Source organism: Rissa tridactyla, chromosome Z (assembly GCF_028500815.1).
Source record: "Rissa tridactyla isolate bRisTri1 chromosome Z, bRisTri1.patW.cur.20221130, whole genome shotgun sequence".
In the NCBI taxonomy this organism is placed as follows: domain Eukaryota; kingdom Metazoa; phylum Chordata; class Aves; order Charadriiformes; family Laridae; genus Rissa; species Rissa tridactyla.
This window is the reverse complement of record NC_071497.1, coordinates 33,428,896-33,455,294: the sequence shown is the minus strand read 5'-3', so window position 1 is coordinate 33,455,294 and position 26,399 is coordinate 33,428,896. Positions and strand designations below refer to the sequence as shown.

The 26,399-nt window shown below is 42.5% G+C and overlaps 1 protein-coding gene across 1 annotated transcript in view; it reads right to left on the bottom strand.

Annotated features, from left to right (window-relative positions):
* Positions 1-8,279: 8,279 nt before the first annotated feature.
* The window catches only part of LOC128902547 (pro-neuregulin-1, membrane-bound isoform-like), a 50,375-nt gene continuing 32,255 nt past the window's right edge, over positions 8,280-26,399 (bottom strand). The window contains exons 3-7 of the mRNA XM_054185753.1: positions 20,655-20,779; positions 12,649-12,699; positions 9,664-9,714; positions 8,818-8,994; positions 8,280-8,293 (exon numbers count right to left, since the gene is read on the bottom strand). Of these exons, the coding sequence (XP_054041728.1) occupies positions 8,280-8,293; positions 8,818-8,994; positions 9,664-9,714; positions 12,649-12,699; positions 20,655-20,779 (418 nt within the window). The remainder of the gene's footprint in view (positions 8,294-8,817; positions 8,995-9,663; positions 9,715-12,648; positions 12,700-20,654; positions 20,780-26,399) is intronic.

Sequence of the window (26,399 nt, the reverse complement as noted above, 5' to 3'; positions counted from 1 at the left end):
TGCCTGCAAAATAGATGTTATAGGAAAAATGCCTTCATATTTCTTCCCTGGAGCATGGCTTATCTTTTTCTTTTAAAAACCAAGCATTACAGTAATACTCCTCGGCCAACCTGCTGACATTTTGGAAAGCTCATCTAAATACCTGTCAGACACTTGACTGTGTTATTAAGAATCACGTTTCAGATCATTGTGAATATTACCAAAATATTAGTAATATTAGAAATAAAGCTCAGACTCCACTTTACAAACCTCAGAAGAATAATGACTGTATTAACGTCTGAAGGGCTATTACCACTCCATGTATAAATGCTAAACTTTAACCTCAACTCAGTGGCACATCGTATTTGTAAAAGCTTCAGGCTGCAGAGCTGTGTCCAGTGAAATCCTTCCTGACTCAACATCAATTCTGAACATTTATAGCTCTGGAGCAAGGAGCTTTTCTGTGCTGAATAAACAAAACTGAAACAAATGAACAAACAAAAAAGCCAAATGCTCAGGGCTGGAAAAACAGTTGTCTCCTCTGTTGTCTTGGGACTGGAGTATAGTAAGTGTTGTCTCATCTCTCTGTTCAAAAGCAGTGGCCATGGTTGCTAAACTTGGGAGGGCCATGGTGTAACACCAGCTGCTCTGTGCCCTGTACGTACACCATGGTCAGGAAGGCTGGGGTGAGATAGGCAGCCTGAGCACTCAGATGTGCCTACGCTGCTCAGAAGCAAAGGGGACAGTGTAAAGCTGGGTGCAATGGCTGGGCAACATCTATGTCACACACCACTTCACTGTGGCTCTGCCCTTTCTTAAAAATAATTTACACGTGCGCTTTTTCCAGTTGCCAGTGTCTAAATTGTGGGAAGCCTGTGTCTTAGCCCACCCAGGTGGTGTTTTTATGACATGAATATGGCTTTATGATTAATTCCTTCTGGTACGATATAAAGGCACTTGGGATGATGTCGTAGGACTGCTTAGAGTGAAGGGAACCAAGCTGGTAGGGTGGTACCCATATTGCCTGCTGGGAAAGTCTCAATGAACTTAATCCTTCATATTGTGCTTAGGTGTCTTGAAAAGCAGCAGTTGATGTGAGCCAAAATGACACAAGAAAGCATGTTAATGATGAAATGGACAAACACTGCTGTAGCACTCCAGCTCACTCCTCAGCCTCACTCCACTTAGCACCCCAGGTTTGGCCTTTATGATCATCCATCATAAATTAGATATGCCCCATGCTGTTTTAGCTTGCAAAAGGATTGATGCACTTTGAAAATTGGATGGCTGTGAAAAGTTTCCTCCCCTGTAAAAAGCAGATCCCTGTAGAAGGGAAAATTTGGAATTCTTTTGCCAAAAGATCTCAGACAGCTGGATACTATGATTGATGTAAAGTACTAATAAGGCCTATGAGCTTTGTATAGCCATAATGAAGTTGAAATGACTAGCATGAAGAGTGGGCAGTCAGGAGAAGAAAATCTTTGGAAGAAATACAAAAGCCTTTATATATGTATATATTCACTGAAAGAAAATACTGACATCCATCAGACACGATTCATAAAGGACAATTACTTCAGGGCACAGCTTTCTTTCCAAAAAACACAGAGTGGGTGTTTTGTGATCCTTGCCGTGCATTTCCATGCTACTGCGGATGCAATTCCTACTAGCTGACTACTGCTAAATATTTAGGAAGATGCACACCTAGAAGGAAGATCACACTGTAAAAGGCAGTTCTTTAATTGCTGCAGTGACTACAGCAATTCCTTCTCTCTATACAGGGGGAGAATGTCAAGAACAGCAGAAACCATTAGGAACCTGCGGGAACATGTTGATAATGAAAGTCACAGGAGATACAACTTTTCCACTTTGCACCCAATTAGGAGAGGTTACCAAAAGGCAATTTAGAAGAGATGTGGACATGAAGGATGGGATGGTAATTTCTTCCCAAGGGTTTAGCTTGGCTCTCACTGCACTCTTAGAATACCGCTATAACAGGAATGTGAAAGAAGGGTATTGCTTTTAATTTACCTGGTAGGAAGTGTTATAATCTAAATTGAGTCTCAGCCATAGCATGCCACTATGTTTGTGGAGAAGCTAATGAGGGGATACAGTGACGGCTTTTAAAAGCCATGCATCTATGAAAATATCACATTTATGTATACAGTGTTCTGCCTATGGCTTTTGAAATATAACTTCTGTTATGCGATTTGTATTTTTTAAGACGTAAAAAGTAATTTATCAAGGGGCTATTCATAAGCAAATGGAAACTTATTCAAAGCCATACACTTTAGAAGTTATTCTGAAGATAACACTGTACTTTTCTGTTCATCTTTTATCTACTGCTGTGTTACCCTCTGCTTTCATCTTCTAGAAACAGATTTGATCAAATGCTGAGGCACTTCCAGCTATTAAAGTGGTAGGGACTCCCTGGATTCCTCCTCAAGAATAAAAAGAGTCTGGGATACCAGGCAGATAACTCAGAATGGTATCTTCCCTTCCCCTATTGCTCTCTAAGAAACTTTGTTCTTTCTCCCTAGACAACAGCACCTGCCTTTTGTGGTTGACCAGAACTGCCTCAATTGGAAGCTCAGCATGAAAACAAAACATTGGACCCAGCCTCTTGACTTCTTTGTATTTCATTCGTCTTGTGTTTCTGCTTTGTCACAGAATTCCACGAACCACGTGCCAGACCACAAACTTGAAACAACCATTAATGGACCAGGGCCCTGCTATGCCACAGAGTGTCTCTGTTTACAGCATATGCAGCCTAAGACTTCCCCTGGAAGAACGTGGAATAGAAAGCCCAGAACATACCGTCTAAGAAAGCCAGTTGTGTGTGCCTCTCAGTCAAAGGGAGAGGCACAAAACCTCCAGGCATGCTGGGGAATTCAGATTTGGCAACTCAATTTCCCTTTGGAACTTTCCTCTTCTATGGACCTTTCCCACCAAAGCAGAAACAACAGAAACTCCCCCTCCAAAACCAAGAAAGTGAGCTGCAAACACCGTCTTTTTCGGAACAGAAGGGCCTCCTGAGGAGTACAAGAACCCTGCATTGCTAGTCTCTCCTGGGGTTAACACAACAGGGTGCCTCAGGGCAAAGTCTCTTTTGGGGGCAGGTGGGTACTGTTGTGACAATAGGTGGAAGATTAAGAGATGAACAGTATTTCTGGGCTATAGGGGTAAGTTGGGAATTGTCTATTGTCTTAAAATACAAACATTATTCTGTACCCATGTACACATTCACCATTTTTGTCTGTTTTGAGTATCCTTTCTTCACACTAGCTCTGAACTCCTTGGTTCCTTTATGCTTTCCTACAAAGCACTGACATTCTTGATTGCCGCATGGTTAATGACATATCTTGATTTGCCAGAGTGCCTGAAATACATGCTTGCTTCTGTGAAGGTCAAGTATTCCATGGTGTTCACAGATCTCTGCCCAGCTAGTATCACTACCTCTTATACACCTTTATTCAATATGAACTACCTTGATGCCTCAAAAAATACATGGGAGAGGGAAGATTTTGAGAAGGCTGATCCAATACCACAAAGTATGTTCCTAATTGCTACCCAGAAAGGGTAAAGCCAGCAAAGAACAGGAGCCCTTGAACACCCGTTTTTGTCACAGTGACAGTTTTCCCATGGCAGACACAGTGACCAAAATACCAAGGTCAGACCACCAACACATCTCTGTGCTACTAGCTCTCACCCTCCTGTATAGCATAGGCTATGCTAGCAAATAAGAAAGATGCTGATTTTGGTCTCAGGTGAGCACGTGGTACATGTCACTTCAGCATAGTGGGGAGAAGAAGTCAGAAAGGCATAAACTAATGCTCTGTTAGGAAAGGTTTTGCCATGATTAGACCGTTTGGAAGACACTCAAAGAAACCAGGCCTTGCCATCAGCCTCTTGAAGCCAAATTCCCACACCACTTACAGGATCTTAGAAACAGAGGTCTGGAAATACTCAGGCATCCTGAGGAAAGCTAGGGATGGAGTCCACAGTCTGCCATTTCTGAGACCCAGATAAGGCAGCAAGTAACAACATGGCCTTTGGTCAGCTACCCTGTTGTGAGGGTGTCCCCTCCTACTCTGCCAGTGAGGACACATTCTGTCTTTTAAAAAAATTTAACTGCTGATCTCTTTTGCTGAATGATGGGAAGAGTTTCTGTTAGGACCTTGGAGAGAAGAAGATAATCCACCACATGTTAAAGGCAATGGGACATGGGCTGTCAAATTCTTTCAGAAATATTACAAGCAACAGAAACATTTGAAGTAGCTTTTGTGACTAGTAGACTGTTGCACATTTGGTAATGCTTTTCATTCATGGTGTAATCCTTGACCTCAGGACAGCACAGCCTGAAATAAACCAGATCCAAACCATTGCCTTTACACTTACATATATATACTTTATAAACCTACACAGGTATGTATATTTATATATAAAACACTATTGCCTCATCATATACAAACGTTGAGGCAAGTGCTGCCCTTATAGATTTATTTTTACATGCACAAATACAAAGATAGCTAAAGCCAATGTCCTTAAAACCCTTCCACTCTGGCAGCTGTATTTAAGCTATATAAACTGTTGCACTTCTTCCTTCGTGACTGTTATGTCAACTTCCAATTTTAATGCTGCTCATACCCATCATTGCCTTTTACCTCTCTGACCTCCCTGAAGGAAAAAAAACACAACAAAGAAACCCCAGCACAGAAGATAACTGACTCTATCCTAGTGATGCTATCTCAGAAGTTTGACATGTACAAACTCCCCAGCGGAGCTGCCTAACCCAGTTCAGGTCCTCAGTGCCAACCCAAGCTCTCCTTCAGAGCAAGACTGTGGGACCAAGAATGCAACTACAAAAAACCCTGCAAGATTAAGTGGTTTGGAAGCAGACATTTAGCGTCACACAAAGCTTAGACTGGGAATCATGCAAAAGGTTGAGAGCTGTGTCTCTGGGAAACGTTATCTATTCACATGAGTTTGCCCTATCTGTGAAATTTAAACACAGGAAACAGGATTTGTCACGCCGGATCAAATCATAACGGTACTGAGATTACCATTGCATTGCCCACTGTGATTAGTATCCACTGTGGGGAAAGAAACTGGAAAATACTGAACACTCTGTGAGGTTTTAACAGGGGATCAACACATGTCTTCATCTCTGCTCTTTCAGTAGGATTTCACTAAGCAGGAAGCTTAAACTCATTTTACATTGAACAAGAACTAGTTATGCGACTCTGACATTGCTTAACCACTGTGTCCTTAGAACAAAGCAAAGTGTTTCCTCCAGAGATGACTATTCAGAAAAATGAAACCACTGAAGTAATAAAGCAAAATGGACGAGGTGGTATAGTGTTTTCCTCTGACCCACTGTCCCACCAAGGCATCAGGTGGGGCTTTCCTGGAGAAGCATCCTTTCAGTCCGTGGAATGGATGAGTTAAATGCTGACAGTTGAAGATGTCAGACTAACTTATTACAAGAGCAGGAGCTGGGAGTCCTTCTGTGCTACCATAATTGCAACCTGAGAAATTGCCTTCAGCTGAATTCCTTCTGCTTTGCCAATTGGTTACAGTATTCTCCTCTTGCCATCCTGCCCCAAGTCACTCTGCCCTGTTAGTAGACTCTCCTAAAACAGTTCTGCTCTTTCACCCAAAGATAGCTGCCTTTCAGAAGTCACTGAGCTTCTACCAGTGTATTTAGGTTTTCTGACAAAACAATGGAGTCTTGCAATTCACATGGACCTCAGAAAGTAGGAAAGACTACATAGTTTCACTCTTCATTTGCCTTTTCTTGATTCCTCAAGTTTTGGCCACACATCAAAGACAAGCACACTCCTGCAGGTGTTTGTGCATGAGTCCTATTAAAAAAGATAAAACAAAGAAATCTAACCAAAACTCAGAGCATCAGATAACAGGACAACTTGAGTGGTCTAAGGACTTGTTACAAATCAAGATGACCCTTCAAACAATTGCTTGAAATACCAACAAAATCAGGTCTTTAAAGGTTTGGATAAGTATACCAAAGGCAGAAGAAACAGCTACATAAACCCTATATCATTGGTTTCTAATTTCTGTCTTCCAGAAGCGCATATTCAGGTTTGTATGATTCTTCAGACAAAATTCATGTTGTTTGGAAGTGGATTCCTGTCAGGTACTACACACATAAATATGGGGGAGGAGGACAAAGTTCACTTTAGGAGGTGAAGGAAAGCAGAAACTAGCAGAAACTTAACTTTCTTGTTAAGATTTTAGGACTCAGACAGGCTGCTTGTATATGCAAAAATGTTCCTGTTAAAAATACTCTATAAACCAATGACCCTAACACCATGTCATAGAAAGTTTTACTGCTCAGAACAGAACATATTAATCAAAGTAGCTCAATATTGTACTTGAGAAAATGTGACAGGCAAAAAAGTCTTTGCATGCCTCCTTTCTACATGCTGTATCTGCTCTCCATTTAATATGCAGGTTGGAATCTGTTACTGCACCATGAGAAGACGCAGTGTTAGGAAGGTGCCTTGCTGTGCCAGGCTTGGATCTTGCAAGTTAGTAATTCCAGAGACAAGAGATGAGCAGTCCAAAATGACACATTTCTTCTCCAACTAATCTTTCTTTTTTAAATTTCTGCACTGCTTTTAGAGGCCAGCATGAAAGTCTGTGGGAAAATGAGATTGAAGTCATCTATGGAACAGATGACCAATACCGGGTCTTTCCCTCCACCCAAAAGCTAAACAAACTTGCTCTGTATTCTTCTGAAAAAGAAGCCACAAGCAAGGTGGGATCAGCTCTTCATCCATACTCTTGCCTACAGCTGGGCATCATATCAACCTGATAGATAGTGGAGAGGAGGTTGCATGCTGCAGAGAATATGCTCCAAGCACATTCATGGTTGCCGGCCCACCAACTTGCACAATCAGACAAATCTGAACTGAGATTCCCAGTGTTAGACAATCAGGTCTGAAACACTCAGAGTACACAATATGCCCCGGCTTTTTGCTGGAGGAAGTGCCTCCAGAGACACTTCAGGGTGCAGCCCTTAGTGGGCAGCATAAACAAGGGCATGAAGGTAATTCTGCACGGTGCAACTAAGCAAACATTTCTGTCCGTGATAAAGAGTCTGAAATACACTCCCACAGCCTCTGGTTCTGTCCAACTTCTCATTTCCTACTGCTACAAATGCTCACTTTGTGGTCCAGTTTAGCCCTCAGAGCATGGTTTTATAAATGGTTGCTGTCCATAGAAAAAGCGAGCTAAGGTGCCGCATCACTCCCGGTCTGATATGCTTAAGAATGGCCTCTGCAGACCTTGGTAGTGAGAGCACACAGGGCTCCAATTACTGTTAGTTTGTTTCCTTCTTTCAGCAGGAAGAAAACGTATCACAGAGTGCTCCATTGCCAAGGAAAATGAAGGCTGTAACTTAGGTTTCAATATTACAAATTAAATACATATACAACAACCCTAGGATTGGGGTGGAAGAAAAGGTGGGAAGCACTTCTACCTGCCAGGGGCAAAGTCAGCAATCAGTGCCACAAAGTCTCACACTATGAAACAGGACACAAAAGCATGAATTTCCTCCTCCTCCCTGGGACTGCCAACCCCCCCAACTCGATCACCAGCCCTTTATGTGAAACTGGAAATACATCACAGTCTTTCCTTCCTCCTTTACTTGAGAATGGAGGCCCACACTCTCAAAATGGACTATATTTCAACAACTGTAGGTACACGTGAACATAAACAGGTAGAGGGACCTTCAGTTTTAGGATGTCCGTTGTGGAGCATCTTACAGAGATGGGATTTTTAAAAACTGTTAGCTCTCAGAATATATGTCTGTCACTGGAACTTCAAAAAAGCAAAGCATGACGCATGCCTATTTGCTTGTGAAAGCCCGGGGGAGAAAGCCTACTGAATCACTCTGCTGTTCTCAGGTCTTTCCCAGCGTCTGGCCAACAGTGACAGTGCTGGCATGTTCTCTGAAACATCTGCTATTGTCTGAGAAGTGGAAGGAAACAGTTTATTTTATCTCCTGTAGCTGTTACAAGATTGACAGTGACAAGTGTGAAATGGACATGTCCCACTGAAATTCAGAAAAGAAAAGCCCTAAGCAACTTTAGAATAAGTACATGCACTCAATTCCCTCATTGCTCTGTAGTGTGAGTAGACATTCACATATGTTAGCAATAAACGTTGTCTCCTTTCTGCTTTGTAGCACCTTCCTACCCAGCATAGGCAGCAATATCCAATACTACTCTCTCTTCCCCATTACTTATTTTAGTGACTTGGATAGTGTTACTCCCAATTTACATCAATGCAACTGAGAACAGAACAGAAAGAAATGACTGTTTTAAATTGCTCCAGGAATCACTCCTGCCTACTCTGCTGCTATGCATCAGAGGAAAAAGAAGACCAAAAACATTAACTCTTCTTACCTTGCTGGTAGAAACCTTTTTGGTCATTTTAAATAACCTATCAGATTTCTAAAATTCCTTCAACACACACTTAAAACACTAATCAGCCTAATAACTGAGAAGAAAATCTACAAAAATAAGTCTTTTGTATCTCAAATAAATTATGAAAAATGTTCAGAACGCTGTGTCCAGACATTTGGCTTTGACCATTCCCCCTTGTGCTGCTACAGTAGATATTAGATGTGAGTTAAAGGCATCTACCTATAGTTTGCTATAGAGCACGCACCATATTTTATAGTAGAGCACGCACCATATTTTATAGCAACACTGGAACTGTCGGAGTGGACTGGACCGCTGGTCTATCTCACCTGCCATCCTGTTCCTGGCAGCTGGCAATACTTACTGTTCTAGAAGAAGGTCAATACCCTACCTCCCACAACCCATCTGACTTTGATTGTGTGAAGTGTTCTTCCAGACTGCTCAAAACCAGGCTGGATAGATGGTGGATTTGGGTCCAGTGAAGAGGTGGAAGGCTCTATCTGATGGTTCTCAAGGGTGAAAGTGTACAGGATTATGGCTGTAAAGCATGCTTCCCTGGGAAGCATCACTACAGAAGAAGAAAAGAGTCGCATTCCTCACTGGTACCCCCACAGCTCCCAGTGTGCCCCTCAGATGAGCAGAGATACAACCACTCTTCCCAGAAAGAGGAACCATTTCTCTTTCTCTGTCCCAGACGAGGGAAGATACACAAAAAGATGTCCTCACCTTCCTCATCCTCTTCCCAAGGGCAGCAGGGCACAGGAGAAAGAGCCCAGGGAGCTCTAACATGCACCAGCTGGCACGGGGATGAAGGGAAATGCACTGCAGCTGAGGACGCCTGGACCTGAGGATGTTCCAGCTACTCTAGCGCCAGGGGCTATGGAGGTAGAGGAGACAGTGTTTGAAGCCATACATTGCCTGGCGAGGCTGGGAAGGAAATTCCAGGTAGGAAACACTGGAGCAGTTTTCTCCTCCTTTGCCCTGCGCAAACGTGCACTTTGACTTTACTGAAAGAAGGTGTTTAGTCCTCAATCTGCAAGGGAAATGGCTCTGAGAACTAGACTCATAATGTATATAACAAATAACAACTGCATCTGTAGTGCAGGAATGCTACCCAGCCACTCTCGATCCCTTATTGTAGGTTTAGATGGAAGCACATTTTTTTCTGAGCTAGGGAGTAAGAAATGTACCTGAGGGCTCTTGCCAGCAATAATTTAAACAACTTGTATATACTTACAGGAAGAAGCATTTGTTCCTTCTGTTGAAGCTTGTATCCTAAGCATGGGTTCTGCAACACACAGAAGTAACAACAAAGGTGTAAGAATATAGCCACAGCTACATTGTTATACTGGAAGAGCCTGAACATCATCTCCCAGCAGAGCTTTCTTTTTTTTTTCACTTTTTTTTTTTTTTTTCCCAGTAATCAGAAATCCACCAAAGCATATAAAAAAATGAGATAGCTCGAGAAAGCAAAGAACTTCAAAGTTGGTACAGCATGTCCTAGGCACACTGTGAATAATCAATTACAGCAAAAATGCTCCATAGTCCTGGGAGGGAAGGTCAGGAGAAAACTGGCAAAGAGATAGCAAAGTTTTCAGCTGTTTGTGACAGCATCAGAGGAAAGTGGAAAGCAGTGTGTCTTGAAGCTCTATATGACGACCCAGGAAACAATAGCTTCTTATCTTCTTCTCGCAAATGGACAGTCAGGCCTCCAGGTCTATCACAACTATGGATAAGGACCTCTGTGGCTTGAAACAGAGCATGGTCCATGACTGCCACCATGTCTGCAGAGAGCTGTAGCTGGAATGGAGAGCAGGACACGTTCCAGACCAAAATGGGACATAGCACCAGTCCCAAAGTGGTTACAGAGAAAGGAAAAAGAAGCAGTATTCTCAAGATGGCAAATAACCTTGCAGGACAGATTAAAGAAACAGACCTCAACACAAATCACATAAAGGAAGCACTCAGAAAAGTTAATGGAAGAAGCAAGCTAGCCTGAAGCTAGGGCTGAACCTTCTGAGCTGTAGAAACCCGAACCACACAGCAAACCAAATCCATGCATTTGGGTGGCTGCATGGGCTTTCACTTAGAGTCCAGCAAAACATATGGTGTCATGCATGAATAAAGAGTTCAAGAGAAGTACGATCAGCTGGAAGGAAGAGTATGCAGAGAGAGCACTTCACCTAAGGCAGTAACGTGATGGATGCGCCACTGTGGAGAGGCATGAAGGAAGTCAGGGTGGCTAGCAACCAGCCTGTGAATCCTAGGGAGCGTGTCAGGTATATGCTCTGTAGCGAACTGTTTAACATTATGTCACATCAGGCAGAAAAGATGAATCCGTTGCGTAACAGAGTCAGTTTTTAGGCAGAGTAATTTAACCACAATTAAAAGCTAAGACTGCTCTGTAACTCCTCCTATCACCAAAAAGTAACTAGCAATACTTCAGGAGACCTAGTTCCTGGTGATTTAAACACCAGCATGTCACAGTAACCTCTCTCAAATTAAAGAAGCAACACACTAATAACTTATTTGCATTTGCAAGGACTGGAAAAAATCAGCAGTGCCCAAAAACCCAGACACTATCGGTCAGCAGGAGACTCCTGTAGTGTCAGAGAAAGCTGACATGGTCAAGACCCAGGGCTGGGTGAGAACAGTGGGAAAAACAGCACCCAGCTGGGTTTGGGACTGAGCAGGTTTCTGCTCCAGCCACATAACAAAGACCTACTCAGAGCTCCATGAGAAGACCTCAACAAGGAGCCAGTGCACATATACCTTTCTGCTCTCCTTCAGGACAACAGTGGGGTGTGCTGCCTGGTATGAAATCTGCCAGTGCAGCGATTCATCAGGAATGCAGACAGCCTTTTTAACATCTCAGCCTCCTCCTCTGCAGTGCACAATAGCAGTAAAGAGGAGATCAGTACTGTAACAGCGGGCACTGGAAGGGACACAAGCAGTGAAAGCGACCTCTCAAGAACAAGAAACTTAGTTCATGGGAAAGAAGGGAGCAAAGTGCAGGGACTGCATTCTTGCTGCACAAGGGAGAAGGCAAGCCGAGCCCAGTGGAGTCAGTGACCAGCGTGTCACCTCGTCTGAACAAAATGGTTCCAATGGTTACAGGACATTTGCTATTAGCTATGTGGTCTCATACATATCCAGTGAAGCACCAGTGACAGGCCCCACTGAGAACATGAAAGAATATGGGCACATCCAATGGCTCTTCTGTCAGGCAGCAGTGCCAAGATTTCAGAAGTAGGTCGCCACACACGCAGATGCATCAAAGGAAAGGCTGCAGGCATGCTAAATGCAAAATCTGGCAATCACACTGTTTTCCTTGATCTAGCCTACAAACACTGTCATCTCACACTAAAACCTGTCTCTGCCAGACATAGCTTTCTCAAAAAAGCTAGCAGGACCCCAGTCTCTTTGCCAAGCAGGATATGTGCATCTTGTAAATCCTTGGGATGCTCGGCTTACACACCCCTAGCCACAGCTCCCTCAGCCAAACCCAGCGGTAGAGACAACTGCTTGTACTGTGTCCATATATAAAGTAACTCTTAACAGTTAAAATAATGAAAGTGACTTCTCACTGGGGTCAGTTCCAGGAGTAACTCTGGAGGCGTGCAATCCGTAACTGCAGGCGGGATGCTGAAAGCAAAATTCCTCCAGCCTGAAAGGAAACCATCTGGAGAAGGCCCCTAGTATGCCAAGGCAGCTTCAAACGTGGTTAAACTACACAGTGAGTTACCTGTCTACATTCACAGACCCCGCAGAGCTGTCAGGAATTGTGTGTAGAGCCCTGAGGAACAAAGCAGTCTAGGCAACAAGCTTTCTGGAGGAAACATCAATATGTCTATACACTCTGTAAATTCATATGCAGCTGCTAGGGTTTACAGGAACAGGAGCAACAAGTGCTTTTTCAAAATACAGTTCCTAACAACTCAAATACTTTTTCACTTGGGCTGCTGCAGGCTGACAACTGCAGGCCGACAACTGCAGGCCACGTTAGCATCCTCAATATAGCTCCAGGATATTAAAAAGTATGCTTAACCCTTCTTCATTCATTTCTCAGTCCCTGAAGTAGCTTCAGTATTCAAGGTGATATGCAGGTGCTGGTAGTAGGCGAATTGTTCTCTGATAAGAGGGAGAAGTTGCAGAGCTGCAGAAGCAGTTACAAGAAGAAATAAAGAGAAAGAGATAGAAAGACTCTGTTAATTCAACTTACGTGAAGAAGTTTTTGTCCCTTCTGTTGATACTGGTATCTTGCTGGTGCTCTCTGGAAAACACAAGAGGCAACAAGAAGTTATAATGTGGAGTCAGATGATCCTCTAACAGCATTCAACTCCAAGGATGGACAAAGTGATGGGGAAAAAGGTGCTCAAAGAAGCAAGCTTGAATTCTGCTTCAGTGGGCAGAGGCTGCAAGCAGACATCAACTTGAAAAAGTTTCCCTTTGGGAAAAAAAGAAAAATTATGGTGTCTACTAGTAGAACTGAAGAAAAAAAAGCCCGTTTCTTCTGAAAGAAGCCAGTTGTTCAATCTCTCATTCTCCTCTGGGAATAACTGATCAGTGGCAACAGGAGAAATCATGCAGATGGCTCTGCTTCTGGAAGGCGTCAGTGTGAGTATTCACTCCTTATGTTTCTAGGCAGTTAAATTTTGCAAAGACATGTTCCTGTTCATATCACTTGAATTGCTCGTAAGTACATCCAATAATGTCACTTGCCACTTAAGGGAAATCTTCTAAGTCACACATGCAAATCCAGTCCCTCATGGGATGACTGCTGGGGGCTCAAACAGTTGCTTTGCTGAAGAGATGAGAAAAGTTGCTCTTCCATACTGGTCCTATAGAGATACGCTATTGCTAGTGACATACTGCCTTGGACTTTTTGCATGCACTTGTTGAACTGACTGATGGCTATGAAGGGTGCTGCTGCTGTGCTTGGATCCCTGCTAATGCCTTGCAGAATGCAGATGGGGGAAAGTAGAAAGTAGAAATCATTTGTTTAGGCTTCACAGGCTTGTACAGAGACCTCATTCCAGAGGTTCACAGACCACATCTGTCCATGTGCTGCTGACCTGGCAAGCCACGACTGTGTGCAATTTCCTAGGTGTGATCAAATTGCTCTTCAGTTGTATGCATCAACAATCTTGGTCTTCTCCAAGTTCTCAAAACACTTTTCAGCCTCATAGTGGTGCAGTTCAGTACAGCTGCACAAGTTTCAACTCCACAGCTAGAGAAGGGTCACAAATGCCAGGGAAAAAGTCTTGCCCCAAATTCTCAAGACACACCAAGAGTCCTCTGGTAGGCCAAAAAAAAAGACTTTAGAAAAAGCCTCATAAGAGACTTAGGAATGCCTTTACTCTGTTCTGTGATTCTGGATTGGGTGGCCCCTCTGCTCACTGTCTTCGGAGTCCACAGAAACTTGACCAGAGACAAAACTCAGTCCATCTGTCTTCCCTTCAATATCCCTCTCATTAAACCTCAATGTTGAGCCTATATTTTAGTTTCTTACTTACTAGCTCTTCTTTTGTATTTTTTTTCCATTTTGGTCCAGTTTTCTTTGGCAAATATCTTGTTTGCCTGGGCAATATGTCCCGGTTTCACCTCACTAATGTGAGACAACGTGTATGCAGCACTTCCCTGATAGCCAGTGATATGTCGCATGGAAATGAATATCATAAGTAAAATTCTTAAGGTCAAAACCTTTGCACTAGGTCTTGGGACACAGTGACCTGTAGTCAGGCAGCTTCCAGGACCTTTTTTTGGGTATAGAGGCAGTTTGCTGTTGTGCAGCTAGGTTGCCTGAGCAATTAACCTTTCTTAGTCACAACAGGAGACAGGACAGGTCTGACAGCCGCATAGCTCAGCATCTGGCACATCTGGAGCAAATTTTTCTTTCACTGTTAAAGAAACCATGTTCCATATAGTGCCCATGCTGAGCCTGATGAAGCATTTCTTAATGCTACCTCTGCAGCTCAGCTGTGTCAGTACAAATGCCGGTGGGGAGCTTCCCTGACAGTGGAAAATACATCCAGAGCCTCCCACACCTGAAAGGTGCTGAGAAATGCGTTTGGAAAACAAGTGTCAAAGTCACACATTACCAAGCCCTGCTAGTATCATTCGTGTTAGCAACATTAACGGTGGACGCTAACATTTGGAAGATGCAAAATTTGTGTGTATTGCTTACTAAGGACAGTATACCAAAATGGTAAGAGAGGCATTTTACTCCACCCAAGAAGGCCAGCACAGATCCACATGACAAGATATCTGAACAGAAGAAGCAGAGAGAAAAGAGGCCACTTGTACAGGGCCTTCAATACTTGCCCAAAGTGGAATAGCCAGAAGCATTTTTCAGTCATGATACTTGCAGTTGTTGCTGCAGTTTGCTAAGGTATGGCGACAGCAGCCCACAGCCACCTCAGATGCTCTATCCATTTCTGTTCCCTGGTGCTTCTAGGAGCATTTAGTTTTGGTGAACTCAGTAAGCTGTTTTCTGAAACTGGGTATGTTTGTGCTGGGGCTTTCTTATGTAAAAATATTGAAGGATGGACAGGAGATCCTTGTTTGGGGGCACTTTAAGGGACAAGTTCCTGCAGTCTCTCAGTCCCATTTCCTCAGTATACTCTGGCCAGCTGTATCTCCTGCTGTCTCCTCTGGCAAGACAGACGAGGCCCTTCAACACCAACAGAACTCATAGCAACCTGGGCTTGGTGTCTTGATCCATCCTTCCAGTTAGGGAGCTTTGTTTGGGCTGCTGGGAGGAGCCCACTCAGTGCCTGAGCTCTGCTCTGCTGTAATGCCTCTGAGGGAGGCAGGAGGTCCTCCTTCTCAGGAGACACCAGGGGTAATCAAACATCTAACAGTCCTACAGCTGCTGTTGTGAAGAGCCCTCTGCATGCCCTTACAGCCATTTTTTTCCCCAGTTAGTTTGCCAAAGGCCTAACACAAAAAGCCTGCTTGAGAAAACTGAAGGGATTTGGTTTATCTCATGGGTTTTGGTTCAGGCCTTGAAGATAGCTCTGAGGACCCTGACAGGGACAACAACCTGGACTCTGAGAAGAATGCAAACACCACGAACATCACAGGTAGTCAGAGCAACAAACACACACTTTCTGTCATCTTGAGGTTTACTTTCTGGCAGTGATATAAGACTTAAGTCTTTTGCATTGTTTGTGTCATTCAGGTGACACTGAATTATACAAAGAATGACAAAAACTAGCACATGCCTTGAGAAAAGGGGAGTATATGAGACCTCTTGTTACTTAGTGTACAGATGGCAGAGTAGGGAGTAGGTGTGTAGACCGTAAGGCCTTCTGAGGCCTCTGAGACCTCAGAGGCATGCAGGCAGGTGTGGTCAAGGACACAAGGAGATCCAGTGGATAAATGGACTTTTTGTTTCTTAAAACAACTGTGCTTTTCACCTTTTTCCTGGTCCTCAAAGAAACTACTGCCCTGAATCAGATTAAAAGAGCACCGCCCTCAATTCAAGTACTCAAATTGCAAGGAAAGTTCAAAACTACTCTTAGGGAAATTGCTATGCCAAACTTTCTTTCTATGTGGAGGCCCAAATCAGTGACACTGGTCCAGGCATGCTGATTTGCACCAGTTGAGAATCTGACCCATTCCACCAGACATTTATCAACAAACTGTGGGCCTAGGTCACATGTAACTATGCTATAGAGAGAAGAGATACTCTGATCTCCTTCTTTAATCAAGTCTCAAGTGGATTAATGTATGAGTAGAAGGGACTTTTCTTGCATTTGAAGTATTTCATAGTTGGCCACATGCTCTATGGGTACTACATGCAAGATGTTGTTTTTATTACATATTTCTGTGCTATGTTCTCGAAGATAAGCCACTGGCTACCTTCGGAAGAGGAACAGCAAACTAAAGTTTAATGGATTACGAATATCAGATCCTTGTTGACTACTGTACAACTTGGAGCTGTTAATACCATTGCGAGTCCTACGGATGCAAAACCAGAAGCTTGCATGGTCCACTGACTGTGTAGCTAATGAATTTACCAAGGCTCACCTCTTGGCTACAGTTGAGTTACGTGACCAGATCACCTGAGCATTTCGTCTCACTTTGCACCGACATGCATGATGAGCGCTCACACAACACTTTGCACACAAGCCAGCAGTTATCCAGCTGCTTCTAACCATAGACTTCTGACTTCTGAAACATCTCTGCGGGAATCCACCCTTTTGCACCCTGAGTCATGCTGGACACAGCAAACAGCAAACATCCTTAGAGAGGCAAAAGATTTAGGTCAGCAGGTTTTAATGGCAAAGACTGCCACCACATTCAGCTGGAACTGTGGCATGCTCAACATTTTAGAAAACAAAGTCACTTACCTAGTTGTCTAAATAAGGAGGTTTGTGAGCAAGTTTTAAACACGAAATTGAAAGCTTTGGCTGTGGTATGAAGTATTCTCTCAGTGTTATCTATTAAGGTCTTGTATTCATGAGAAAGTCCATGAAAAAATTCACTGCAAGTATTTTGCCTGGCTAAAGTGACACATTAGGATGCAACAAAACAGTTACTATTGCATTAGCAAATCCATGCACTATTTATACAACTCCAGGAGAACTTCATGCCTCTATTCTGACCTCAATTACAATCTTTCTTAGGGGAGCATACATGAATAGGAGTGAATGAAAATAAGAAGGCAGCTCGTATCCTGTGGGCAAGTTATACTCATTATAAATTTAAAAGAGAACAGAATAGCTCCCACTGCTTGCCATTAAAACGGATAAAAAATCATGTTTGTCTATCCATTTTTATATTTCTTGCATTTTTAATCCACACATATGGCTCCATAGACAAGGTTTTATGTTTCTTTCAGTAAAAATTAGAAAATTCAAAAGTCTGTGTAGGTTAATACACTTTGTGTGGGGTGTGTGTGTGTTTATGTGTAGCAAAAACTTGCACAAGAGCAAATCTGGCAGTTTAAGTAACAGCAATGTTAATAATAACAGCAACAGCAACAAGGACAGGGGTTACTACTGCACTGACTATTACTGTTTATGAGAGAAAATTTTACCGTTTCTGGGAATGAGATCAGGGAAAAATAAAGCTCTCTGCTCACTGAGAACAACAAATAAATTTTTTACAATTGTTTTACTGAGAAATACTCATTTTTCTATGCTTTGGAGCAGGGAATTGAAATTAGCAATTTTCAGACACATGACCTTTGTGGCAAAGGTGTGGCTTTTCATATTCTTGGGGAAAAAACCCAACACATTTGCCTTGTTCTTCATGTCTTTTTTCCTAACGTCCATTGCTACTTGATGTAAGAGACAAGGCATAGACAGACCTTTGGTCTGGGCCTAGAGTTCTCTTTTGTGTCATACACCAACAAAGAAAATTTCAACTAAAATAGTTAAAGTTTGACAAAATTCTAGGGAATTAAACCCAAGATTTTTATACTGAGAAACACTAATCTTTAAGTGGAAAGAAAAATAACCCCGTGCCCAGAAATGCCATCACCTTATCTACCCTTTAAGACTTAAAGCACTGAGCATAAAAGGAAAGGAGGATCTAGTTTGCAGATAGCTGTGCACACATAATAAACATGACCAGGTGAGGTCATTAAATTAAAGGTCATCATTAAAGTTATGGTTCACATAGCAGAGCAGGTCAGTACAACCATAAGAAAGCCAGCCCCTCCGACACATCTTTCTTTACCCCACTGTCACCCTGTGTGCTGGAGGTAGAAGAAAGCAACCTCTCTGCCTACCCTGAGAGGTTCAGCCCTCTCAGATATCCATACTTTAGTTTCCTACAAGGGCTCCTGGCCTGCACTGGACCCCAAGGTCTTCTCCAAAACCCCATTGGCAAGAAATAACAAATAAGAGCTAAATATGCTGGTTTTCTTTTTTTATTTTCTTTTTTTTTTTTAAACTCTCTCTTTCTTATGAATAGTGCAGGACCTCAGATATATAGGACCTGAGTAATGACTGCCCTTCAGGGCTCATTACCGAGTTTGGATCCCAAATCTGTCATTAAGCTAGCAAGGGGAAGAGGTCAGGGAATGCGGGGGAAGGAAGGGTGAGGAGGTCACCCATGCAGGAGGTCTGTCCCTGTTTGCGAAGCAGATGTTGCCCTCTGAGGCCTTGGGGATCCATTGCTCTTAAGTCACCAGATGTTGCCCATGCTGCTCCTCAAATCCAGGTGGAAAATTCCATCATTAGGAGGAAAATTAGGAAAAATTTTACTGGTAGTTTATAAGCAACAATAAGCAGAGGGTACTCAGACGTATGCGTGGCAACCAAATATGCACAACTGATTTATTCAACCAATGAATGCTGCCATGCCTGATTCTAGATTATAAAATATCACTGAGATGTTCCAGTTCAGATATCACTGAGTTTCCACTTCAGATCTTTACAGACAAGAGCCAGCTGCCAGGTTTAGATTGGATCCAAGTTTGCCCCGCATACAAGGGATTTTGCATGCATGGCTGTGTTTTAAACAACTTACATTTCACAACAAGATTAGACAGATTCTAACATATCAGTTATAAATGCACAGAACAAGGCCTGCCTGCAAATGTTTCCATTCAAAACCAAGCTCCTGTCTCCCTGCTGCAGGAGTGTTTTGCTGTCATTCAGCACAGCCCAAAAGGAAGTTGAAAAATCCATGTCATGAAGCATAGGAATGAGGTCCCACATGCACTCCCCAGCCACGACACCATTCCTTGTCTCAGAAAGTAATAGAGGACGGCCAAGCATTTTTTTTGCATTGATCTGTATCATTGCACAGGCACAGTGCCTACAACTGAGTTTTGGAAACTCCAGTATCTTGGAAACGGTATAGAAGCCTTCCATGTAAGCAGATAATGAGCAACCAAAATTTGTATTCATGGAAACTAAGAGCATTTACAAAGCTATGCAGAGACGCCTACCCCTTTTCCCTCCTAATAACATTCTGGTAAATAACATTTGATCTTTTATATCAGTCTCCTGACATCTGATCATGATTATAATACCATACAACTAGTATGAAATCTTAGCACTTGAGAATCTTTAGTTCATGAAACAGAACAGCAAATACACAAAGTGAATACAGTTGAGCAATCGCTGTGTGATTACTAAGCAGCAGATAGCCAAAGACAAGTCCCACTGGCAAAGGTTTACGTTTGTTTTTCTATTTATTTAAATGCCTAACTCCTATTTCAGAGCACAATATGGAACAGAAAAGCATCCCTGGTAAATTCCCATTGCAACAACATCTTTAAACCCATCTCAGATATGCACAGAACTTCTGCTTTTTTTGCTAATGAGGGCATGTTCATTTAATACTTCACAACTGCCTGGACACTGGACTTTGAATTATCGGACCTGAATTAGTTGATGTCACACTTAAGAAACAAGATTTCAGCTGAACTGCAGCCTCCAATGCTGCAGCAAGGAGAAACAGTACTGCTAAAGCGTTTGCGTACACTGGAAATACTCATGAAATTCCATCAGAATTAATTGGAACCTCCTGTAAATGAAATGGAAAGAAGCCCTGCAAAAATAGCAATCTATAATAATTTTAAATCATTTGGGTATTCTGAACGCTATCTGCCTCATGAGAAGCTCAGCTCCTCAAGAAATAAGTTAAATGACAATACCTGAATTAAAGCACTTAAATTACACTCATGCCTTTGAATAATATGCATTCAAATACATTCATGCCTTTGTCTTTATTATTTTAGAAATCAAAAGAAAAACCTATCAACATCTGTGAAAGTAAAAATCGTGGCAATCAGAGCCATACAAATATTACTTAAAGGCAGAGAGAGGAGCGCTGGTTTAGAAGTTCAGACTAGGACATGTTTTACGTTAAATGAAAGCTTCCCCACAGGCCTATAGTGCCTCCACCACTCACGTGTACTGTGGGAATTAAAATAATATTCCCTTCCCTTCATCCTCTTCTTATCTTGACTACTTAGACTGTGTCTTAGACTTGGTGTTGGAAAGTGTCTGACAGAAAAGGCTGATCTCTCCTGAGATCTGTAGGAGGCATCCCATTTGTCTGGCTAAGGAAAACCGAACACCTCAACTACATAGCAAACAAGTCAGGCCTCATTAATTTTCTTAGTACCCCTAATAGATTTCAGTGTTTCCACTTCCACTTCACTTGTAAAGCTTTCACCTCCTCCAAACCCCTTTGTCGTGGTGGCAGCTTTAATACACGGTCTTGCTGGACGTGATAGTAAAATAAAGAGTCAAGCCTTACCATTGGTGTCCGTGATGATAACACTGGCTTTAGTACTATCATTCCCAAGTTTGCTGCTCACTCTGCATGCATATTCCCCAGCGTCGGCCAACGTGGCTCTGTAAATGTGAAGCTCAGAGTATTTCCTGTGAAATCAGAAAAAACATGTAAACAGCCTGTACTGGCGTAATAGTCACTGCATCAACTAATGCACCCTTTTTTTCCCTCTCAACAAAGAGTCTTGTCTTTCATTCTTATTGACAGATTAACACTATCCAGGTTTGAAAGAGGGGAGGAGAATAAAAAATATCTCTCTCTTACAGGCTGCTGGAAAACAGGCATATTAATGAACTCAAATGAAGATACTTGTTTATGCTTTTCTGCTTGAGAGGAGTCTTTGTTCTTAAAGGAAATCTGAAAAACAACCTTCCTCTCTCAGCTGAATCGGCTATCCAGATGCCACGGAGATGGGTGTAATATTAAAATAGATTACCCTTTCCTACAGGTTCATATTGCCAGTAGCAGAGTTCTGGGTAAGTACTGTAGTTTCCAACATCTGACTAAATAATCATGAGATTAGGACACACCACTCTCTTTAACAACCTCTGAAACCCCAATAGTAAATCATTCTCCAGCACTAACAAAAAATTATGGGCAGGAGCACAATTTGCATGAAGCTACATTTTGTTCCTGGCTCAGAGACATAATTTAATCAGTCTCCAAGGTTTTAAGATTAGATTTTAAAATGCAGAACTCCTGCCTACCCATTAATTTGGTAGGAACATGTTCTGGTGTCATTCAAGGGGTCCCCAACTCATGTGATGGCAATAATCCCATTACCTAGACTTCAGAGAATGACTAGCTTGGGGAAAATACACACGTTATTGCTGTTCCCAGTTTCTGTTTAAAAGAAGCACTTTGGGGAAGATTTTGCCTATAGCAAAGCCTGCTTATTTATCTACAGAACAGTCGTTCAGTAGAGTGCACGAGCATTGGCTTCCCTCTATCGGCCTACAACAACACAAAGGACTCATCCCCAGGAGGCAGGGGTTCTTCATTTTAAAAGCTTGTAGTCACCAGCATGTCTAGCAATGAGTGATGAGCTAAGCAACGTTTTGGGAGTTGCTTTGCTTCAGTACAGCAAAGTCTCCTAACTCTCCATGCAGATACACAACTTGTTACCCCTTCTGGACAGCATTGAGCAGGGCTGGGTTCAGACCAGAAACAAGTCTGCTGTAGCAGGGGGGGCTTCTGGAGCAACCAAAATGTTCAATGCCACTTTCCAACCCATCCTTGCGAGCCATCCGGCACAGTAAACTATCCCATCTGCTATCAAACATCTGCTTATTTGTAGCTCAGCCTTCTCTGCCTTTACACAAAGGTCCTGCTGCTGAGGAGTCAGCACTGTGGCCCTCCTGAGATGAGAGCAGTGTGCCAGGTGGACCCCAGCTCTGCTAGAAACCCACATTACAAGAGTTTCTCCTCATGTCACGAAAGAGAACTGCTTTCTTAAGGCCACTGGGCTTGCAAGAAGGAGGAGCAGCCAAGCTAAGATCAGCAATTTGCTCAGGTTTGCTCAAACGGTAAACAACTGAAGAGCTGACTATTTGGGCTCCCTTCTCAGACAATGTTAGAAGCCCAGTTCCCAATGCTGAATTAATTAACTGGGCTGCATTTCAGATGGCATACAAGAACAGACTCCAGCTGGTGGAAACCATGAATATACAAGAACAATGTGGTTGAGATACTGACAGAAGTGTCCAGAAGGTGAAAGCTACTGTCTCTTTGCACGGGAATTTTATACCTGACTAACCGCTATGCTTATACCACCTTAAAAACGGCCTGTTCTTCAATATTCCTGCCAGCCATCCACACACCTGCCTTTGCAACAGCATGTTGAGGGCCTGTCTGGCAATGGTCTACACCACCTAACAGCTCGCGTGGACATTTCCTGTATCTCATGGGTTATCTTTCAGCCATGCTTGCAGACTTTTGTCTAGATGGAGAGCAGGCTGTAGCCTCAGGATGCTTAAAAAGGCAATGTAAACAGGCTCAGTTTTTTGAGGAACTCACTTTTACCCAATGATAAGCAAGAAGTACAGCTCCATCTGTATCAATTTTATTTGGGCATCCACTGTATGTCTGCTGCAGTCTCTTTTCCTCTCTGTATGATACTAAGTAATATTGATGCAAACTACCCTTGTGGCACTCTTGGCTTTTAGATGAAACTCTTTGAACATGTATTTTTATTCCTTTTGTTTTACATGATACCTACGGAAAAAGGCAAAGAATTGTGTCTTCCTTTTATGATCTTAAGGTTGTATTAAAATAGGTGAAGCAACCATATTTCTTACAAATTTACTTCTAACAAGCCAAATTTACTCTTGTTTTAGAAAAACTCTGTAAGGAGTTTTCACTCTGAGAGCAGGAAAAATAATATGAATATCCATAGCTTTAAGAATATTATTGAGACATATCAGGGCAGAATTCAAAACAGTCAAGCAAAAGATGACTCATTAGTGGCTGTAAATGAAGCAGCTCCCTAGCAATACAGTACTCCAACAGTACTCACTTAAAGCCCTGATAAGGGATTTTGTATTTAAATGGCTGTCCTTTTCTAAGTCTATACCATACTATGCCAAAAAATGCCCCTCCCTATAAGATTTGCTTCTGGTGTATCTTTAGCTCATTGCCACTATGACCGTGCTGAGCTTGTATTCATACATGAAAGGGGAAGAAATACATCCACAGAATGCAGTTCCAGCCCACCTTATCTGACTGCTTGAATTCATTTTGCTTCCAGTCTCCATCTGTCATCCAGAATTGCCTGTCTGCGGGCAAATATCCAGGCTAAGCTTGGATGAAGCCCAAGGTACAGGGCACTTGCACATAAAGTTTTCTCATGCACTATTGCATCCACAGCCATCACAGCTAGGTGAAGTGGCAAACACCTTCCCTCTGTCCAAAAAACCCAACCCCAATAAGGGAGCCTCCTCTTCGTGTAATGAGTAGAGTCTGACTCTGCACAACACACTACCCAAAACAAAAATGTGCAGGCTTCACCTGGGTTTGAAATAGAGAAGGAAAATGAAATGTTACCAGTACAAGTGGACAAGCAGGGGAAAGTTATCAGGCAGGTTAGTTAGCAAAAGCCTTCGTCTGGTGCCTGATTTTTTCAGTATCTCCATTGACACAAAGGAGTAGCTTAGAGCTTGGACACACAAATCAATCAAACATGGCCTCATGAATCATTAGCAATCATAAGAGCTGCAGAAACTCACTGACTGCATGCTCTTACTCCACGACAAATTTGAGGTAAAAAGTGATTGCTTTAAATGCCTTTCATTAGAATTTAAACTCATTCAGTTTCTCTTGACTTTCCACTGTCATTTAGCGTGGCTCATCTGCTGTACTGTCATGTCATCGCGTGTTAGCGCTCTGTGCCCTCAGCATCAACCGCCCTGAAATCACCCTAGCGAGCTTAGAGGAGTGATCCCCCGAGTTCATCTTACATGAAAGGCAGTCTTCAGAAGCATAAGCTTTGAGGAAGCCTACATTGCCACAGAGTCTTCTAAACTTTTAACAAACTAGGAAGACACAGTCAGTATCTGCCCCACTCCTGCAAATCTTTTGAACCAGTAGTATTCACATTGGCCAAATGCACCCACTAAACACCAAGCTGTAGTATTATCTTTTCTATGCCTACTCCAGGTGCCAAGCTAAGGTCTTAATTTTCAATTTCTGAGCTAGACACTTCATCTAGATATTCATTCTGCCAGATATTTTTGCTATTTGTTAAAAAAACTAAAGCTAAATATCCAGAACTCGGAAACATTCATTTTTGCCCCACAATGCAGAGGTTTTATTCTGCCATCACATAATAAGAAAGGTGATTTCTTGCAAAATACGACATTACCAAAAGTCACTTCTGGTCACTGGGCACTACTTACAAACTTTGTGAGTTTTTTATAAATATGTAGAAAGTTTTATTCTCAAGTGTTTGCATTGAAGGAGTCAATAAGACTGTGGTAGCCTGCATCCTAATGGTTCTTCAGAAACATAGCCTACTTTTTATGGAGCTGCTTGACCTTTAAAATAGACAATAATCCCAGACAGATCAACAACTACTCCAGCTTAGCTGATGTTTCCCACACTTGGTAATAGTAAAAAATTCACACTAAAAGGCTTGTTGCAACAATACGGCAGCATACAAATATGACAAATATTTATCGATGTGCTGTCATGAAAAAAACACAGAAAATAAGTGGGGAAAAACCTCCTTGATCATTGATATTCCTTTCATTTGCAATTGATCTTTTTAATATGGGTTTGTTTACTGTAATCTGCATATCTTTTTATACACTCATTTGCACTGCATTTTCCCCCGTTTTACTTTAGCTTTAAAACACTTGCCTGTTCCACTTTTTATCAAAAGAAAATCTATCTCGTCTTAAGCTATTCACATCTACTCAGTCCTGGAAGCATACATAAACAGCAAAAGAAGAATTGGTTTAGTCCCCAAAACGAAAATCTCAAAGTAGAAAGACAAGGAAAATCCTTCAGATGTCAGCAGACATCCCTTGTCTTTCCCCTCTACTTTACATCTAGTGACTTTCACTTCTCTAACTGGAAGGGCTTCTCTGTTCCACACTGACATGTTTTAAAACTGAAAATAGAAGAGAGAAATTCCAACAATGAGTGGTACCCTTGTGGCTGGGGTAGCGCACAGAAGTGTGAAATACAGGTCAAAGCATTCATTCTGCCCACTTATGGTGGGGGAATAGGACTTTGGATTTCCATTTTCCAGAAAAAAAAATATTTTTTTTCATTATCTTTTGGGCAATTTTAAACATGTTTTGGCACATCAACCTGGAAAATAGTCTCACACGTTCCACATGCATGCTCTAATCAATAGCTACTAGCTAGTTTCCCTTCTGCCAGCTCCTCAAAGTTTCGTGAGGAACAAAAAAAAAAAAAAAAAGAGAAAAAAGGAAGCTGGCAGAAGGTGGTTAGTGATTCAATGCTGAACCGACAAAACCCAGCCCCGGAAGGTGAAATCCTAGCTCCAGTGAGTTTGGTCAATCAGTATCAGCCAAAATGTAAGAGGAGAAAACACTGTTTGCCCCTCACAGGCAGCACTGTGTTGCTGGGGAAGCTGAGGGCCAGGCTCTGACTTGAACATTTTCCTTACAGAATAGACTGAAAATACAACTCTGACGGAGACATATGGCCGTGCAAATGGGTCCAGACAATTTGCCAGGCTATCTGCCACCTGGAACAGCTCCATTTTGCAAATGCTGGAAGGAGACATCACAGGTTCCTTCTTGCCGTCTGTGCGACCGTGGCACCAGGGTTGCAGCGATGCTGCTCTGCACCCCTCCTTCCCTCACCTTGTGCCCCAGGCTGGGGTACAAGAAACTGCAAGGGAGCGTGGGATGCCTGGTTTTCAACCTGAATAACTCCGAAAAGTCAAGCGCCTGTTTGATTTTGGCTGCTGTTTTGCCTAATGAGATGAGACCTGACAAAAAGTGTGGGGGCACTTGACACCCTGGAAGAAAAAATCTCTTGCAGAGCCCATGCCAAATCGTGTGTCTTGTACGAAGGGAAGGTATGGCCCAGTGCAGCAGACAGCAGCCCTGCCTACTGAAAGCAGAAGTGAGAGTTGAAGGGCTGTTTTCAAACAGATTTTCATAGCTTCCTCTGACAGACAAGTGGCCACAGTCAAAACTTTTTAACCTAAACAACAAAGTAGAGGTCAAACAGCAA